General features: G+C 39.9%; 1 protein-coding gene across 1 annotated transcript in view; it reads right to left on the reverse strand.

Moving 5' to 3' along the window:
• Nucleotides 1-19557, reverse strand: part of PODXL (podocalyxin like) — a 162588-nt gene that overhangs the window by 13167 nt on the left and 129864 nt on the right. The window contains exons 3-6 of the mRNA XM_069765351.1: nt 19074-19330; nt 15084-15149; nt 4676-4832; nt 2096-2145 (exon numbers count right to left, since the gene is read on the reverse strand). Coding sequence (XP_069621452.1) covers nt 2096-2145; nt 4676-4832; nt 15084-15149; nt 19074-19330 — 530 coding nt within the window. The remainder of the gene's footprint in view (nt 1-2095; nt 2146-4675; nt 4833-15083; nt 15150-19073; nt 19331-19557) is intronic.

Here is a 19557-nt window from a genome sequence, read left to right on the forward strand (position 1 = left end):
TATTTATCCCAAATAATGGCATACATTAGAGATACTAAATCAGAGTAAGGGCTCATTCACATGAATGTATTTTCGGTCTGAGTGCAAAACATCGGATCCCACTCGGACAAATGTTAATCTATTTGGCCGTGCACATGTCCAATATTTACCTTAGACCAAATCATTAATTGGATCAGATTATCAAATCGTACTTGACCATGCAAGTCAATGGGTTGGTAGAAAACATCGGACTGCTATCAGATGACATCTGAATGTGGTCTGATTTTCATAGACTGACAAAATAGAGAAAATGGAGATTTTTTTTCTTCCATCCTCTCATCTTAGAAAATCAGATCACACTATGATTTGCATAATCGACCCGATTCTCTTGCATGAAAGAAAATACGTCGGTGTGATGCTGGCTTAAGGCATGAGCATCATGTAGGAAGAAGAGGATGATTTATCCAAAGCCAACCAATCAGATTCCAGAAACCTCCCATTGATATACAGGTGCTTCTCATAAAATTAGAATATTATTAAAAAGTTAATTTGCTTAAGTTCTTAAATACAAAAAGTAGAACTCGTATTATATAGACTCATTACAAACAGAGGGATCTATTTCAAGTGTTTGTTTCTGTTAATGTTGATAATTATGGCTTACAGCCAATGCAAACCCAAAAGTCATTATCTCTGTCAATTAGAATAATTAACAAAAATACCTGCAAAGGCTTCCTAAGTGTTTAAAAATGTTCCTTGGTCTGTTTCAGTAGGCTCCACATTCATGGGGAATACTGCTGACTTGACAGATATCCAGAAAGCAGTCATTGACACACTCCACAAGGAGGTTAAGCCACAAAAGGTCATTGCTAAAGAAGCTGGCTGTTCAGAGTGTTGTATCCAAGCACATTAATGGAAAGTTGAGTGGAAGGAAAAACTGGTAGAAAAAGGTGCACAAGCAACTGGGGTAACAGCAGCCTTGAAAGGATTCTTAAGAAAAGGCCATTCAAAAATTTGGGGGAGATTCACAAGAACTGGACTGCTGCTGGAGTCATTGCTTCAAGAGCCACCACACACAGACATATCCAGGAGATGGGCTACAAGTGTCGCATTCCTTGGTCAAGCCACTCATGACCAATAGACAACGCCAGAAGCGATTTACCTGGGCCAAGGAGAAAAAGAACTGGACTGTTGCTCAGTGGTCCAAGGTGGTGTTTTCAGATGAAAGTAAATTTTGCATTTCATTTGGAAATCAAGGTCCCAGAGTCAGGAGGAAGAGTGGAGAAGCACACAATCCAAGCTGTTTGAGGTCTAGTGTAAAGTTACCACAATCAGTGATGGTTTGGGGAGCCATGTTATCTGCTGGTGTAGGTCCATTGTGTTTTATCAAGACCAAAGTCAGCACAGCCGTCTATCAGGAAATTTTAGAGCCCTTCATACTTCCCTCTGCCGACAAGCTTTTTGGAGATGGAAATTTCATTCTCCAGCACGACTTTGCACCTGTCCACAGTGTCAAGTGTACCAATACCTGGTTTAAAAACAACAGTATCACTGTGCTTGATTGGCCAGGAAACTCCCCTGTTCTTAACCCTTTAGAGAATCTATGGGGTATTGTCAAGAGGAAGATGAGACACCAGACCCAATAATGCAGACGAGCTGAAGCTATCAAAGCAACCTGGGTTTCCATAGCACCTCAGCAGTGCCACAGGCTGATTGCCTCCACGCCACGCCGCATTGATGCAGTAATTAATGCAAAAGAAACCCCAACCAAGTATTGAGTGCATTTACTGAAAATGCATTTCAGTATGCCAACATTTCGGATTTTAAAATCCTTTTTCAAGCTGGTGTTATAAAGTATTCTAGTTTACTTAGATAATGACTTTTGGGTTTTCATTGGTGTAAGCCATAATCATCAATATTAACAGAAATAAACACTTGAAATAGATCACTCTGTTTCTAATGACTTTATATAATATGAGATTCACTTTTGCTATTTAAGAACTGAAATTAACGTTTTGATAATTTTGTGAGAAGCACCTGTATGTTCTGATGAAGCTCGCCCACTACCCCCTCATTCACATTTATACTGTAAACTGGGAATGTTTGGGAAACAATTTACCTTTTTTATGTGCTTTAACGAGGCATATAAATCATCTGGTTGTAAGGAACCTTAAAAAAAAACAGATTGGTTATAAGTTGCTTTATTTTCCAGGGTTCATCGCATAGCAAATATTTATAGAGAACTATTGGACACAATATTTCCAGTAATATGCTAAGAGGATTAAAAATGTAAAAACATTGCCCCATAATTATTACTATGCTGACATCTTTTTTCCACATTTTACTCCCTTGTGTGACACATTTCTCAAACAATCTGTATCATTACTTAAGGGAATTTCCACAGTACTGGTCAATTTGTAAAAGTGGAGTAAAACTGGCTTAATGCACGAAGACCACTCCTGCTGGCAATACCCCTACTAACGTCATGTCGAGAGAGCAGCACTTTCTCTTCCACTCTGCTTTGTTGACTAGGCGTGACTGCTGATGTCATGCTAATTGGCAGCCAGTTCCACGCTGCATAACTACAGGGTGCCAGCTGTCAATCCACAAGATGTTGGTAGTCATGTACGCTCGACAAAGCAGCTCGTAAGAGGAGCTGCTGCTCTATTGATGTGAAGCAGCAGAATTGCTGGCAGGAGCAATCCGTCACCACTCAAAGCCGGCACCAGGTAGAACAGGCAGGTGCATGTCAGTTCTTGAGCCCATAGTTAAAAAAAAAAAAAAATAGTCCTGGACACCACCTTTAACTGCTGATTTGGAAATTACTCAGGTCAGAGCATCTAATCTACAGTGGGGCAAAAAAGTATTTAGTCAGTCAGCAATAGTGCAAGTTCCACCACTTAAAAAGATGAGAGGCGTCTGTAATTTACATCATAGGTAGACCTCAACTATGGGAGACAAACTGAGAAAAAAAAATCCATAAAATCACATTGTCTGTTTTTTTAACATTTTATTTGCATATTATGGTGGAAAATAAGTATTTGGTCAGAAACAAACAATCAAGATTTCTGGCTCTCACAGACCTGTAACTTCTTCTTTAAGAGTCTCCTCTTTCCTCCACTCATTACCTGTAGTAATGGCACCTGTTTAAACTTGTTATCAGTATAAAAAGACACCTGTGCACACCCTCAAACAGTCTGACTCCAAACTCCACTATGGTGAAGACCAAAGAGCTGTCAAAGGACACCAGAAACAAAATTGTAGCCCTGCACCAGGCTGGGAAGACTGAATCTGCAATAGCCAACCAGCTTGGAGTGAAGAAATCAACAGTGGGAGCAATAATTAGAAAATGGAAGACATACAAGACCACTGATAATCTCCCTCGATCTGGGGCTCCACGCAAAATCCCACCCCGTGGGGTCAGAATGATCACAAGAACGGTGAGCAAAAATCCCAGAACCACGCGGGGGGACCTAGTGAATGAACTGCAGAGAGCTGGGACCAATGTAACAAGGCCTACCGTAAGTAACACACTACGCCACCATGGACTCAGATCCTGCAGTGCCAGACGTGTCCCACTGCTTAAGCCAGTACATGTCCGGGCCCGTCTGAAGTTTGCTAGAGAGCATTTGGATGATCCAGAGGAGTTTTGGGAGAATGTCCTATGGTCTGATGAAACCAAACTGGAACTGTTTGGTAGAAACACAACTTGTCGTGTTTGGAGGAAAAAGAATACTGAGTTGCATCCATCAAACACCATACCTACTGTAAAGCATGGTGGTGGAAACATCATGCTTTGGGGCTGTTTCTCTGCAAAGGGGCCAGGACGACTGATCCGGGTACATGAAAGAATGAATGGGGCCATGTATCGTGAGATTTTGAATGCAAACCTCCTTCCATCAGCAAGGGCATTGAAGATGAAACGTGGCTGGGTCTTTCAACATGACAATGATCCAAAGCACACCGCCAGGGCAACGAAGGAGTGGCTTCGTAAGAAGCATTTCAAGGTCCTGGAGTGGCCTAGCCAGTCTCCAGATCTCAACCCTATAGAAAACCTTTGGAGGGAGTTGAAAGTCCGTGTTGCCAAGCGAAAAGCCAAAAACGTCACTGCTCTAGAGGAGATATGCATGGAGGAATGGACCAACATACCAACAACAGTGTGTGGCAACCTTGTGAAGACTTACAGAAAACGTTTGACCTCTCATTGCCAACAAAGGATATATTACAAAGTATTGAGATTAAATTTTGTTTCTGACCAAATACTTATTTTCCACCATAATATGCAAATAAAATGTTAAAAAAACAGACAATGTGAATTTCTGGATTTTTTTTTCTCAGTTTGTCTCCCATAGTTGAGGTCTACCTATGATGTAAATTACAGACGCCTCTCATCTTTTTAAGTGGTGGAACTTGCACTATTGCTGACTGACTAAATACTTTTTTGCCCCACTGTAAGTAAAGACAGTAATACACTAACCACTATATTTCTAGTCACTTGCTATTTTTCTATTTGAATTTTGGAGGCTGTGTATATTTCAGGAAAAAGGACAAGACCGTTCACATTTTTAATCTCATCTAGTTTTTCTTTTATGCTTCTCATAATCCTATAAATAACTTTATAATTCAATAACTCCAGACCTATCGGAATATTACTATGCACATAGCCTGCAAAGAACTTTATTACATTTGTCATACTCACTTTGCACATAGGCGTTGACAATCACCAGTTTATCAGAAGTTTCACCCAGATCAATATGGCATTTATCCTTGTTAGGCTGGTATCCAGGTTTTAAAGCTGTGCAGATATGTTTCAGTATTTCCTTTGCATCCTCTTCATCTTTATTGGCATTTTCCCCCTGAAAAAAAACAAAGACAGATGTAGTATTTTTTACCATCAAAAAGAATAACTGCGCATCATGATCAACACTATATACAGTACAGACCAAAAGTTTGGACACACCTCATTTAAAGAATTTTCTGTATTTTCATGACTATGAAAATTGTACATTCACACTGAAGGCATCAAAACTATGAATTAACATGTGGAATTATATATTTAAACAACTGTGAAACAGCTGAAATTATGTCTTATATTCTAGATTCTTTTGCTTTGATGACTGCTTTGCACACTCTTGGCATTCTCTTCATGAGCTTCAAGAGGTAGTCACCGGGAATGGTCTTCCAACAATCTTGAAGGAGTTCGCAGAGATGTTTAGCACTTGTTGGCCCTTTTGCCTTCACTCTGCGGTCCAGCTCACCCCAAACCATCTCGATTGGGTTCAGGTCTGGTGACTCTGGAGGCCAGGTCATCTGGTGTAGCACCCCATCACTCTCCTTCTTGGTCAAATAGCCCTTACACAGCCTGGAGGTGTGCCTTCAGTGTGAATGTACAATTTTCATAGTCATGAAAATACAGAAAAATCTTTAAATGAGAAGCTGTGTCCAAACTTTTGGTCTGTACTGTATATATATATATATATATATATATATATATATATATATATTGTTTTTTATTTTTACTTTCATTTCTAAAGTGGGTATGGCTAGGACTTGTCTAAGTGCTTGTTCAGATGAGCATCATATACAGATTTATGCTGTCCAATGTAATTCAATAGGATTCTTTGGTCAAAAGTTATATCACCCAGACCATGTGAAAAAGTGGCAAAATGCACTATTCTATCCTGAGTATTGGATGAGAAGCGCTTACACAAGCCTATATTTATGCATAAAAAAAGGATTCCATATGGATCATCTATGTAGAATCCGATTTTTATAGATACGTTGCTATTGTTAACCTAGAAAATGCCACACCGATCTCATATGGAGGTAAAAAAAAAATAGACACACGGATGACAGTATACATAGCTCTGGCAAAAATTAAGAGACCACCTCATCAAAACCCTCTCATGGGCAGCCCAATCTCCTGACCTGAACCCCATTGAAAACCTCTGGAATGTAATCAAGAGGATGATGGATAGTCACAAGCCATCAAACAAAGAAGAACTGCTTACATTTTTGCACCAGAAGCAGTGTGAGAGACTGGTGGAAAGCATGCCAAGACGCATGAAACTGTGATTAAAAATCATGGTATTCCACAAAATGTTGATTTCTGAACACTTCCTGAGTTAAAACATTAGTATTGTTGTTTATAAATGATTATGAACTTGTTTTCTTGGATTATTTGAGGTCTGAAAGCACAGTTTTTTTGTTTTTTTTTAAATTTGACCATTTTTCTTTGTTAGAAAATACAAAATGTATTGCTTGGAAATTCGGAGACATGTTGCCAGAAGTTTATAGAATAAAAGAACAATTTACATTGTACTCAAAAATATACCTATAAAGAGAAAAATCAGACAAACTGAACATTTTGTAGTGGTCTCTTAATTTTTGCCAGAGCTGTAGATGAAAATTTAAATAAAAAAAAGTCAGATGATTTTTGATATGCCATCTGACCTAAATTGTAGGCACATTTACCATCCTGTAAATACTGTTTTTGCAAAATTATGCCAAATTCAACTTCGTTTTAAAAGTTCAAAACTGTCCTGCTATTCTTCGGTAATGAATTAATGACACATTTTCTTTAATTAGTTTCAGCCTTAAAATTAACCCCTTAATCCCATATGACGTACTATCCCGTCCAGGTGACCTGGGACTTAATTCCCAGTGACGGGATAGTACGTCATATGCGATCGGCCGCGCTCACGGCCGCGCTCACTGCCTATCGCAGCTGACATCCGGCACTATGTGCCAGGTCACGGACTGCTCCCGGCACATTAACCCCCGGCACACCGCGATCAAAGATGATCGCGGTGTGCCGGCGGTGCAGGGAAGCATCGCGCAGGGAGGGGGCTCCCTGCGGGCTTCCCTGAGACGATCGGTACACGGTGATGTACTCACCGTGTACCGAGCGTCTTCTCCCTGCAGTCCCCGGATCCAAAATGGCCGCGGGGCTGCATCTGGGTCCTGCAGGGAGCACTTCTGGGTCAGGATCAGGCTGCAGCTGCAGCTCTAATCCTGCCCGGCTGTATGTCAGATCACCGATCTGACAGAGTGCTGTGCACACTGTCAGATCGGTGATCTGTGATTTTCCCCCCTGGGACAAAGTGAAAAAGTAAAAAAAAAAATTTCCACACGTGTAAAAAAAAAAAAAAATTCCTAAATAGAGAAGAAGAAAAAAAAATATTATTCCCATAAATACATTTCTTTATCTAAAAAAAAACAAACAATAAAAGTACACATATTTAGTATCGCCGCGTCCGTAACGACCCGACCTATAAAACTGGCCCACTAGTTAATCCCTTCAGTGAACACCGTAAGAAAAAAAAAAAAAACGAGCCAAAAAACAACGCTTTATTATAACGCTGAACAAAAAGTGGAATAACACGCGATCAAAAAGACGGATATAAATAACCATGGTACCTCTGAAAACGTCATCTTGTCCCGCAAAAAACGAGCCGCCATATAGCATCATAACCAAAAAAATAAAAAAGTTATAGTCCTCAGAATAAAGCGATGCCAAAATAATTATTTTTTCTATAAAATAGCTTTTATCGTATAAAAACATAAAAAAAAGATATAAATGAGGTATCGCTGTAATCGTACTGACCCGAAGAATAAAATTGCTTCATCAATTTTACCAAACGCGGAACGGTATAAACGCCTCCCCCAAAAGAAATTCATGAATAGCTGGTTTTTGGTCATTCTGCCTCACAAAAAATCGGAATAAAAAGCGATCAAAAACTGTCACGTGTCCGAAAATGTTACCGATAAAAACGTCAACTCGTCCCGCAAAAAACAAGACCTCACATGACTCTGTGGACCAAAATATGGAAAAATTATAGGTCTCAAAATGTGGAGACGCAAAAACTTTTTTGCTATAAAAAGCGTCTTTTAGTGTGTGACGGCTGCCAATCATAAAAATCCGATATAAAAAACGCTATAAAAGTAAATCAAACCCCCCTTCATCACCCCCTTAGTTAGGCTAGGTTCACATTGCGTTAATGGGTTAACGCTAACGGACAGCGTTGCACGGCGAAAATGTCACAATTAACGCCGTGCAACGGGTCCGTTAGCACACCCATTGACAGCAATGTGATTTTCGGGTGTAGCGCATCGCTAGAGCGTGCCATTTTCGGCTCACGCTAGCAAGGTGCCGTTCTTTTGTGGCGCGCCTCGGACGCTGCTTGCAGCGTCCGCGGCGCGCCCGAGGTCCGATCCCCGATCTTCCAGAGCGGGGACGTTAACGCGACCACTAAACACGACACCTAAAAAGACATTGCGTTAGCGCAATCCGCTAGCGCTAAACGGATTTCCCTAACGCAATGTGAACCTAGCCTTAGGGAAAAATAATAAAATTTAAAAAAATGTATTTATTTCCATTTTCCCATTAGGGTTAGGGTTAGGGCTAGGGTTAGGGTTTGGATTACATTTACGGTTGGGATTAGAATTAGGGGTGTGTCAGGGTTAGGTGTGTGGTTAGGGTTACAGTTGGGATTAGGGTTAGGGGTGCGTTTGGATTAGGGTTTCATTTATAATTGGGGGGTTTCCACTGTTTAGGCACATCAGGGGCTCTCCAAACGCGACATGGCGTCCGATCTCAATTCCAGCCAATTCTGCATTGAAAAAGTAAAACAGTGCTCCTTCACTTCCGAGCTCTCCCGTGCGCCCAAACGGGTTTACCCCAACATATGGGGTATCATCGTACTCGAGACAAATTGGACAACAACTTTTTGGGTCCAAGTTCTCTTGTTATCCTTGGGAAAATAAAAATTTGGGGTGATAAAAATCATTTTTGTGGAAAAAAAAAAAAGGATTTTTTATTTTCACGGCTCTGCGTTGTAAACTGTAGTGAAACACTTGGGGGTTCAAAGTTTTCACAATACATCTAGATAAGTTCCGTGGGAGGTCTAGTTTCCAATATGAGGTCACTTGTGGGGGGTTTGTAGTGTTTGGGTACATCAGGGGCTCTGCAAATGCAACGTGACTCCTGCAGACCAATCCATCTAAGTCTGCATTCCAAATGGGGCTCCTTCCCTTCCGAGCTCTGCCATGCGCCCAAACAGTGGTTCCCCCCCACATATTGGGTATCAGCGTACTCAGGACAAATTGGACAACAACTTTTGGGGTCCAATTTATTCTGTAACCCTTGTGAAAATACAAAACTGGGGGCTAAAAAATAATTTTTGTGAAAAAAAAAAAAAATTATTTTAACGGCTCTGCGTTATAAACTGTAGTGAAACACTTGGGGGTTCAAAGATCTCAAAACACATCTAGATAAGTTCCTTAGGGGGTCTAGTTTCCAAAATGGTGTCACTTGAGGGGGGTTTTAATGTTTAGGCACATCAGGGGCTCTCCAAACCAACATGGCGTCCCATCTTAATTCCAGTCAATTTTGCATTGAAAAGTCAAATGGCGCTCCTTCCCTTCCGAGCTCTGCTATGCGCCCAAAAAGTGGTTTACCCCCACATATGGGGTATCGTCGCACTCAGGACAAATTGCACAACAACTTTTGTGGTCTAATTTCTTCTCTTACCCTTGGGAAAATAAAAAATTGGTGGCGAAAAGATCATTTTTGTGAAAAAATATGATTTTTTATTTTTACGGCTCTGCATTATAAACTTCTGTGAAGCACTTGTTGGGTCAAAGTGCTCACCACACCTCTAGATAAGTTCCTTAAGGGGTCTACTTTCCAAAATGGTGTCACTTGTGGGGATTTCAATGTTTAGGCATATCAGGGGCTCTCCAAACGCAACATGGCATCCCATCTCAATTCCAGTCAATTTTGCATTGAAAAGTAAAATGGCGATCCTTCCCTTCCGAGCTCTGCCATACACCCAAACAATGGTTTACACCCATATATGGGGTATCGTCGCACTCAGGACAAATTGCATAACAACTTTTGTGGTCTAATTTCTTCTCTTACCCTTGGGAAAATAAAAAATTGGTGGCGAAAAGATCATTTTTGTGAAAAAATATGATTTTTTATTTTTACGGCTCTGCATTATAAACTTCTGTGAAGCACTTGTTGGGTCAAAGTGCTCACCACACCTCTAGATAAGTTCCTTAAGGGGTCTACTTTCCAAAATGGTGTCACTTGTGGGGATTTCAATGTTTATGCACATCAGGGGCTCTCCAAACGCAACATGGCATCCCATCTCAATTCTAGTCAATTTTGCATTGAAAAGTAAAATGGCGCTCCTTCCCTTCCGAGCTCTGCCATACACCCAAACAATGGTTTACACCCATATATGGGGTATCGTCGCACTCAGGACAAATTGCACAACAACTTTTGTGGTCTAATTTCTTCTTACCCTTGGGAAAATAAAAAATTGGTGGCGAAAAGATCATTTTTGTGAAAAAATATGATTTTTTATTTTTACGGCTTTGCATTATAAACTTCTGTGAAGCAATTGGTGGGTCAAAGTGGTCACCACACATCTAGATAAGTTCCTTAGGGTGTCTACTTTCCAAAATGGTGTCACTTGTGGGGGGTTTCAATGTTTAGGCACATGAGGGGCTCTCCAAACGCAACATGGCGTCCCATCTCAATTCCTGTCAATTTTGCATTGAAAAGTCAAATGGCGCTCCTTTCCTTCCGAGCTCTGCCATGCGCCCAAACAGTGGTTTACCCCCACATATGGGGTATCAGCGTACTCAGTACAGATTGCACAACAACGTTTGGCATCCATTTTATCCTGTTACCCTTGGTAAAATAAAACAAATTGGAGCTGAAATAAATTTTGTGTGAAAAAAAGTTAAATATTCATTTTTATTTAAACATTCCAAAAATTCCTGTGAAACCCCTGAAGGGTTAATAAACTTCTTGAATGTGGTTTTGAGCACCTTGAGGGGTGCAGTTTTTAGAATGGTGTCACACTTGGGTATTTTCTATCATATAGACCCCTCAAAATGACTTCAAATGAGATGTGGTCCCTAAAAAAAAATGGTGCAAAAATGAGAAATTGCTGGTCAACTTTTAACCCTTATTACTCCCTAACAAAAAAAAATTTTGGTTCCAAAATTGTGCTGATGTAAAGTAGACATGTGGGAAATGTGACTTATTAAGTATTTTGCGTGACATATCTCTGTGATTTAAGGGCATAAAAATTTAAAGTTGGAAAATTGCGAAATTTTCTAAATTTTTGCCAAATTTCCGTTTTTTTCACAAATAAACGCAAGTTATATCAAATAAATTTTACCACTAACATGAATTACAATATGTCACGAGAAAACAATGTCAGAATCGCCAAGATGCGTTGAAGCGTTCCAGAGTTATAACCTCAAAAGGACAGTGGTCAGAATTGTAAAAATTGGCCCGGTCATTAACGTGCAAACCACCCTCGGGGCTTATGGGGTTAAGAAACATTTTTTTTTTTTTTTGTTCAATTATTATTTTATTGGGACATAAGTGTTTAATGATTTTTTTTTTCTGCTAACAGCCACTAGAGGACATTGCTGGTGTTTTTGTGTGTGTTTTTATACAATGCTATATGTATAATAACAATTTAGTTAATTTACAGATCATGCAGACCAGCTCCAAAAGACTCCTCAATTAGGCTAGTTTCACATTTGCCGTTGAGTCCACAGCGTATCGTCTGCAACCGAAAACGCATGCAAAATTTTTTATCTGCATCAGCTTACGCATGACAGAAAAAAATGCTGTGTTTGCATGCGTTTTTGCATGCATTTGCACTTTTTATGCACATGCGTTCGATAGGAAAAATATTTTACAGGAGGATTTCCTTGAGACAAGCCACGCCCAATGGGCGTGTCTCATGGGATTTCTGTATATAGACCCTTGTGCAAACGCACGCGAACGCATGTCCTTGCTTTCCCCTAGACTGTAATGCGTTGTTTTGACGCACTCCTTCCGCAAGCGTCTGCATGCGTGTGGCGTTGGAAATTTGACACCTCAAAAATTGCAACAGGGTGCGTTAGCCGTGCCCCACCGCACACCGTGAAACGACGCATGCGTAAGCAAACGCAGGCGAACTCATGTAAACGCATGTACATGCGACCACAATGTAAAAGATATGAAATCAAGACGCATGCTGATTTATGTGTCAGAAACGCTGCGGACACAACCACAAATGTGAAACCGGCCTTACTCTGTGTGCACAAAGTCATAGACTTTAGTTGAGGTCTGGCAATTGCAACTACTGTACCTATACCAGATTATCTCAAAACATTTGCTAGTCCAGCATGGGATTACATTAATTTGATCACTGGTTGTTAAATTATATGAAAATAATTAGAGGTGGTTCAGTACGTTGGCATTGATGACTAGTGATGAGCGAGTATACTCGTTGCTCGTGTTTTCCTGAGCATGCTCAGGTGGTCTCCGAGTATTTGAGACTGCTCGGAGATTTAGTTTTCCTTGCCACATCTGCATGATTTGCGGCTACTAGACAGCTTGATTACATGTGGGGATTCCATAGCAACCAGGCAACCCCCACATGTACTCAGGCTGGCTAGCAGCTGTAAATCATGCAGCTGTGTCTACAAAAACTAAATCTCCGAGCAGTCTCAAATACTCGGAGACCACCTGAGCATGCTCGGGAAAACTCGAGCAACGAGTATATTTGCTCATCACTATTGATAACCTATCCTTAGGATAGATCAGCAATGTCTGACACCCAGCATCTCTGCCGATCAGCTCTTATCATTGTAAGGAGTGGCTGCCACTGGCTGGAAGCTGCTCTGTCTTCTGGTAGTGACTGAGGCTGGGTACTACACATCCACATCAAATTCAAATTAATAGGAGGCATTTGTATAGCAACCAGTCTTGGCCACTATCAGAAGTTGGCCAGCTCCACAAGTGAGTACTTCCAGCCGGCGGCCACTGCCATCGATGATAGCTGATCAGCGGGGGTGCCGGTGTCAGACCCCGGCGGATCAGACATTGATGACTTATCCTTTGGATAGGTCATTGATGCTACAGTAGTGATCAACCTATTTAATAATCATTTTACATACACACATACTCTACCCTAGAATCTTATATAAATTATAACCATACCTAGATGTAAAGAGGTAATATATAAAAGGTCAAAATGAAGGAAACTGAATGTCAAATATGAAATCTATATCAGCTAAGGAAAATTCGTAACTTTAAAATGTTTGTCTCTCAAAATTATTAATTGTGCCCAATCTGGTGATACACAGAAGAAACACAAGTACACAAGGAAATGACACTTTTAATAGGAATCTGCAGATGGCAGTATTGGAGTTCTGAATTACAAAACTTTTTTTTTGGCTTTTCTTAGCAATTCATTTTAAAGGGCTCCTGCATGCAATAAACAGTTCTCACTAAGGAAGCAAATATTAAAATGTAAAAGACATGACATTACATGCATCTATAAGATTAGTTATAAGAAGATGAAATGGACAAACAGCGCAGCTTAAGCAATTGATGAGAACAATATAATAGTGTATTGCCCATGACAAAGTAAACTAAGACCTCATTCAGATATCAATATTTTTGCATCAGTGTTTGTACTCCACAGCCAGGAGTGGATCTAAGGCCACGTGAACGCATTGAGTATTTGGTGAGGTTTTTTTTTAACTCTATTTGTAAGCCAAAACCAGAAATGGGTGAAAAATGCAGAAGTGGCGACGGGATTCTATGATTGTTCCTCTCCTGGTTTTGGCCTACAAATACTGTGGTAAAAAAACTCACCAAATACTCAATGTGTGCACGTGGCCTTACAGAGAAAAACTATAACACAGGGGAAAAACATTTTCTGTTGAGTTAGGTTTTTGAGCTGATTTATACTAAAATTGGCATGCTGATTCCAAAAATGTAGTCAGTTTTTTTCTAGCACGTCAAGTTTTTCCTACACAACTTACCTGCCAGAGAAGCACAATTGCACTGATATCTGTAATAAGACTTGTTATCTGATTACAATTCGACTCATATAGAGCTACGTGGCAACTTGTAAGAGTAGTCACAACTTTGTCATGCCTATTTCTTATATATTTCATTTTTTGTTCATATTTGTACTATTAAAAAAAAAACAACACTTTTTAGGTACAGTAGTTTACATAGTTTTGAGAAGACAAAAATCCTATAGTTCAAAAACTTGACGTGATAGAGAAAAACTGAGATCATTTCTGGATTCAGCATCCAAAAATTAATTAAGAACAGTTGTCTGACCTAACTCTTAAAAAATTGTGTTCCCCAGTGAATTGAAAGATTGACACTAGTGATGAGCGAGTGTACTCGTTGATGGGTTTTCCTGAGCACGCTCGGGTGGTCTCCGAGTATTTGTTACTGCTCGGAGATTTAGTTTTTGTTGAGGCAGCTGCATGATTTACGGCTGCTAGTCAGCCTGAGTACATGTGGGGGTTGCCTGGTTGCTAGGGAATCCCCACATGTATTCAAGCTGTCTATCAGCCGTAAATCATGTAGCTGCGGCAAGGAAAACGAAATCTCCGAGCAGTTACAAATACTCGGAGACCATCAGAGCGTGCTCGGGAAAACCCGATCAACGAGTACACTCGCTCATCACTAATTGACACCTCTTCTCTGTTTTAGAGACACTCTTAGCATTAGCATACAAATACTGATGAAATACTGATCAAAAATACTGATGTGTGAGTGAGGCCTAAGAAAGTTCACGTCTTGCTTCTCACACGTTTTTTTACCCATGTTTTTGGCGGCGTTCTTCTCACTCTGGTCATGTCACTGCAGAGTCATACGTTAGTAGTACAGACCGGGAAATCTATCAGTTCATACGTCAGACACATCCACAGGGATCTATTCACCTGACAGATGCCGAGAGATGCCAGATATTCCTATCAACAGACCCTTTTTCTCCTTCGTATTCTATGCTATTCTATACAGAGGTATCTTGGGGAAAAAAAGTATACCATAAAAAATAGATTTTGTTCATGGGAGTCTATGGCCTGAATCCTTGTAAAGCAAAAAAATGTAGGGAAATCCTCCACATGCCCACAACAGGAGGCGGCTCAATATAATGCGAACAGAGCTCAACCAGTGTGATAATTTAATAAGTAGAAAATTATTTCCCAGTGATGTATGTAGTGGAAAAGATAAATGTTATGGAGAATTGTGTGATTTCTTCCAGTTTCAGTGCAGTACTTACACAAATTCTTGAGGATTTTATATTAATCTTCACCAAAGATCCCCTATGTTCGTTTTTGCAACTGACCTACAGAATAAAAAAGAACATAAATGCTAATATAAGTTAAACTAGAAATAATGAAAAATGAGCCCATACAGAAACACATTCTTTTGGTTAATAAACCATGCATTCAATTTATTCTACAAAATAAAAAAGGCTTTTAGTCGTGACAGTGGTCAACATTTATAAAAAACAAAAACAACTTCATAGACTTTTATAGGGTGTAATAAGAATGTCGTTGTGGTGAACATGGAAGCAACTATGTAAAGCATCTACGGTATATATAAATGCAAAAATGGATCCTTTAAAATCAGCTCACTTCTCCGTGTCATTTATTTTTTATGGATCAGAGCAGGGCATGTACTTGGTTTAGAGAAAGGCCCCCGCTTAGATTCTCAGGAACCGCAGTACTAGGGCCAATGGCTGTAATTTGATGGCCACCAGCCCACTAATTTCTTCTTGTTCTATGAGCACGCAGACCGAGCTCTGCCATGTGCCCAAATAGTGGTTTTCATTCATATGAGAAGTATTTGCATACTCAGGAGAAATTGCACAACAAGTATTGGGATCCACTTTTTCCTGTTACCCTTGTGAAAATAAAAAAAAATTTGGGTCTAAAGTTAAATTTTGGGGAAAAAGAGTTAAATGTTAATTATTTTTTTTACCACATTCCAAAAATTCCTGAAGGGTTAATAAACTTGTTGAATGTGATTTTGAGCACCTTGAGGGGTGCAGTTTTTAGAATGGTGTCACTTTTGGGTATTTTTTCATATAGACCCCTCAAAATGACTTCAAATGGTTTTTTAAATTTTGTTGGAAAAAGGAGAAATTGCTGGTCAACCTTTAAACCTTATAACTTCCTAACAAAAAAATATGTTGTTTCCAAAATTGTGCTGAGGTAAAGTAGACATGTGGGAAATGTTATTTATTCACTATTTTGTGTGACATGTCTCTCTAATTTAACCCCTTCCCGCCGCGGCCCTTTTTCGTTTTTGTGTTTTCGTTTTTCGCTCCCCTCCTTCCCAGAGCCATAACTTTTTTTTTTTTTTTTTCCGTCAATATGGTCATGTGAGGGCTTATTTTTTGCGGGACGAGTTGTACTTTTGAACGACACCATTGGTTTTACCATATAGTGTACTAGAAAATAGGAAAAAAATTCCAAATGCGGTGAAATTGTTTTTTGTTTGGCTTTTTTGTTAGGTTCACTAAATGCTAAAACTGACCTGCCATTATGATTCTCCAGGTCATTTTGAGTTCATAGACACCAAACACGTCTAGGTTATTTTTTATCTAAGTGGTGAAAAAAAATTCAAAACTGTGCTAAAAACAAAAAAAAGCGCCATTTTCCAATACCTGTTGCGTCTCCATTTTTCGTGATCTGGGGTCGGGTGAGGACTTATTTTTTGTGTGCTGAGCTGACGTTTTTAATACCACTTTTGTGCAGATACGTTCTTTTGATCGCCTGTTATTGCTTTTTAATGCAATCACGCGGTTACTGAAAAACCGTTTTGAATTTCTGGCGTTTCAAATTTTTTTCTCGCTATGCCGTTTAGTGATCAGGTTAATGCTTTTTTTATTGATCAAGCGATTCTGAACGCGGCGATACCAAATATGTGTAGGGTTGATTTTTTTTTTTTTTATTGTTTTATTTTGGATGGGGCGATAGGGGGTGATTTAAACTTTTATATTTTTTTTTATTTTTTTCATATTTTTAAAAACATTTTTTTTTAACTTTTGACAAATAGCCTCTATGTTAGGCTAGAAGCTGGCATAGCCTTATCGGCTCTGCTACATAACAGCGATCATCAGATCGCTGCTATGTAGCTGAAATGCAGGCTTGCTATGAGCGCTGACAACAGGGGGTCGCTCACAGCAGGCCAGCATCAGTAACCTTAGAGGTCTCAAGGACCTCTATGGTTACTATCCTGATGCGCTCATTTCTGACCCCGCGGCCGGAAGTGCCGGTTAAATGCCGCTGTCAACGTTTGACAGCAACATTTAACAGGTTAATAACGGCGGGTGAATCGCGATTTCACCTGCCGCTATTGTGCGCACATGTCAGCTGTTCAAAACAGCTGACATGTCGCGACTTTGATGTGGGCTCACCGCCGTATTAGTCGAAAAGGGGTTAAGGGCATAAGAATTCAAAGTTTGAAAATACCCAAATTTTCCACATTTTAGCCAAATTTTTTATTTTTTCACATACGATAGAGGTATGTATGTATCTGTGTGTATGTATGTGTGTGTATATATACAGTGGGGCAAAAAAGTATTTAGTCAGTCAGCAATAGCGCAAGTTCCACCACTTAAAAAGATGAGAGGTGTCTGTAATTTACATCATAGGTAGACCTCAACTATGGGAGACAAACTGAGAAAAAAAAATCCAGAAAATCACATTGTCTGTTTTTTTAACATTTTTTTTGCATATTATGGTGGAAAATAAGTATTTGGTCAGAAACAAACAATCAAGATTTCTGGCTCTCACAGACCTGTAACTTCTTCTTAAAGAGTCTCTTCTTTCCTCCACTCATTACCTGTAGTAATGGCACGTGTTTAAACTTGTTATCAGTATAAAAAGACACCTGTGCACACCCTCAAACAGTCTGACTCCAAACTCCACTATGGTGAAGACCAAAGATCTGTCAAAGGACACCAGAAACAAAATTGTAGCCCTGCACCAGGCTGGGAAGACTGAATCTGCAATAGCCAACCAGCTTGGAGTGAAGAAATCAACAGTGGGAGCAATAATTAGAAAATGGAAGACATACAAGACCACTGATTATCTCCCTCGATCTGGGGCTCCACGCAAAATCCCACCCCGTGGGGTCAGAATGATCACAAGAACGGTGAGCAAAAATCCCAGAACCACGCGGGGGGACCTAGTGAATGAACTGCAGAGAGCTGGGACCAATGTAACAAGGCCTACCATAAGTAACACACTACGCCACCATGGACTCAGATCCTGCAGTGCCAGACGTGTCCCACTGCTTAAGCCAGTACATGTCCGGGCCCGTCTGAAGTTTACTAGAGAGCATTTGGATGATCCAGAGGAGTTTTGGGAGAATGTCCTATGGTCTGATGAAACCAAACTGGAACTGTTTGGTAGAAACACAACTTGGAGGAAAAAGAATACTGAGTTGCATCCATCAAACACCATACCTAATGTAAAGCATGGTGGTGGAAACATCATGCTTTGGGGCTGTTTCTCTGCAAAGGGGCCAGGACAACTGATCCGGGTACATGAAAGAATGAATGGGGCCATGTATCGTGAGATTTTGAGTGCAAACCTCCTTCCATCAGCAAGGGCATTGAAGATGAAGCGTGGCTGGGTCTTTCAACATGACAATGATCCAAAGCACACCACCAGGGCAACGAAGGAGTGGCTTCGTAAGAAGCATTTCAAGGTCCTGGAGTGGCCTAGCCAGTCTCCAGATCTCAACCCTATAGAAAACCTTTGGAGGGAGTTGAAAGTCCGTGTTGCCAAGCGAAAAGCCAAAAACATCACTGCTCTACAGGAGATCTGCATGGAGGAATGGACCAACATACCAACAACAGTGTGTGGCAACCTTGTGAAGACTTACAGAAAACGTTTGACCTCTGTCATTGCCAACAAAGGATATATTACAAAGTATTGAGATGAAATTTTGTTTCTGACCAAATACTTATTTTCCACCATAATATGCAAATAAAATGTTAAAAAAACAGACAATGTGATTTTCTGGATTTTTTTTTCTCAGTTTGTCTCCCATAGTTGAGGTCTACCTATGATGTAAATTACAAACGCCTCTCATCTTTTTAAGTGGTGGAACTTGCACTATTGCTGACTGACTAAATACTTTTTTGCCCCACTGTATATATATATATATATATATATATATATATATATATATATATATATATATATATTCATGTAAAAATGTTTGTAATACACAACTCGAAAACAGTATTTACCTCAATATTCTCCTCAGTATAGTTCACGGACGGTGATATCATGGGTGCTTCCTCTTTTTTGGAACCTGTGGTAGAATCTGAAATGGTGCCTGCTGTAGTCTTAGATGATGTCATTGGAGATGGTGACACACCAAAGGACGATGCCACAGTGCTACTGTAGTTTGTAACATTTTTATAAATGGTGTGTTCTGAAGTGAAGGCACGAGATGTCACAATTGGCTGCGTTGCATTTTCTGTAATGTTTGATTTTGATATACCTGTGAAAAGCCCCAAAAAGGACATGTAATGTAGCTCTGTAGTTTATTAGCGCTCGTTATTTCACATAAATATTCATACGTCGTATATGTACGGCACAAGAGTATGTAGTACAAGAAATCTGAAGATCGCAGGTTAAAGTCCACTAAAGGGACTAATAAATACAGTAAAAAGTAAAAAAAAGGTTTTTAAATGTATGAACAAAGTAAATCACCCCACTTGTCCCCCT

The sequence above is a fragment of the Ranitomeya imitator genome, chromosome 4, assembly GCF_032444005.1.
Source record: "Ranitomeya imitator isolate aRanImi1 chromosome 4, aRanImi1.pri, whole genome shotgun sequence".
NCBI classification, from domain to species: Eukaryota; Metazoa; Chordata; class Amphibia; order Anura; family Dendrobatidae; genus Ranitomeya; species Ranitomeya imitator.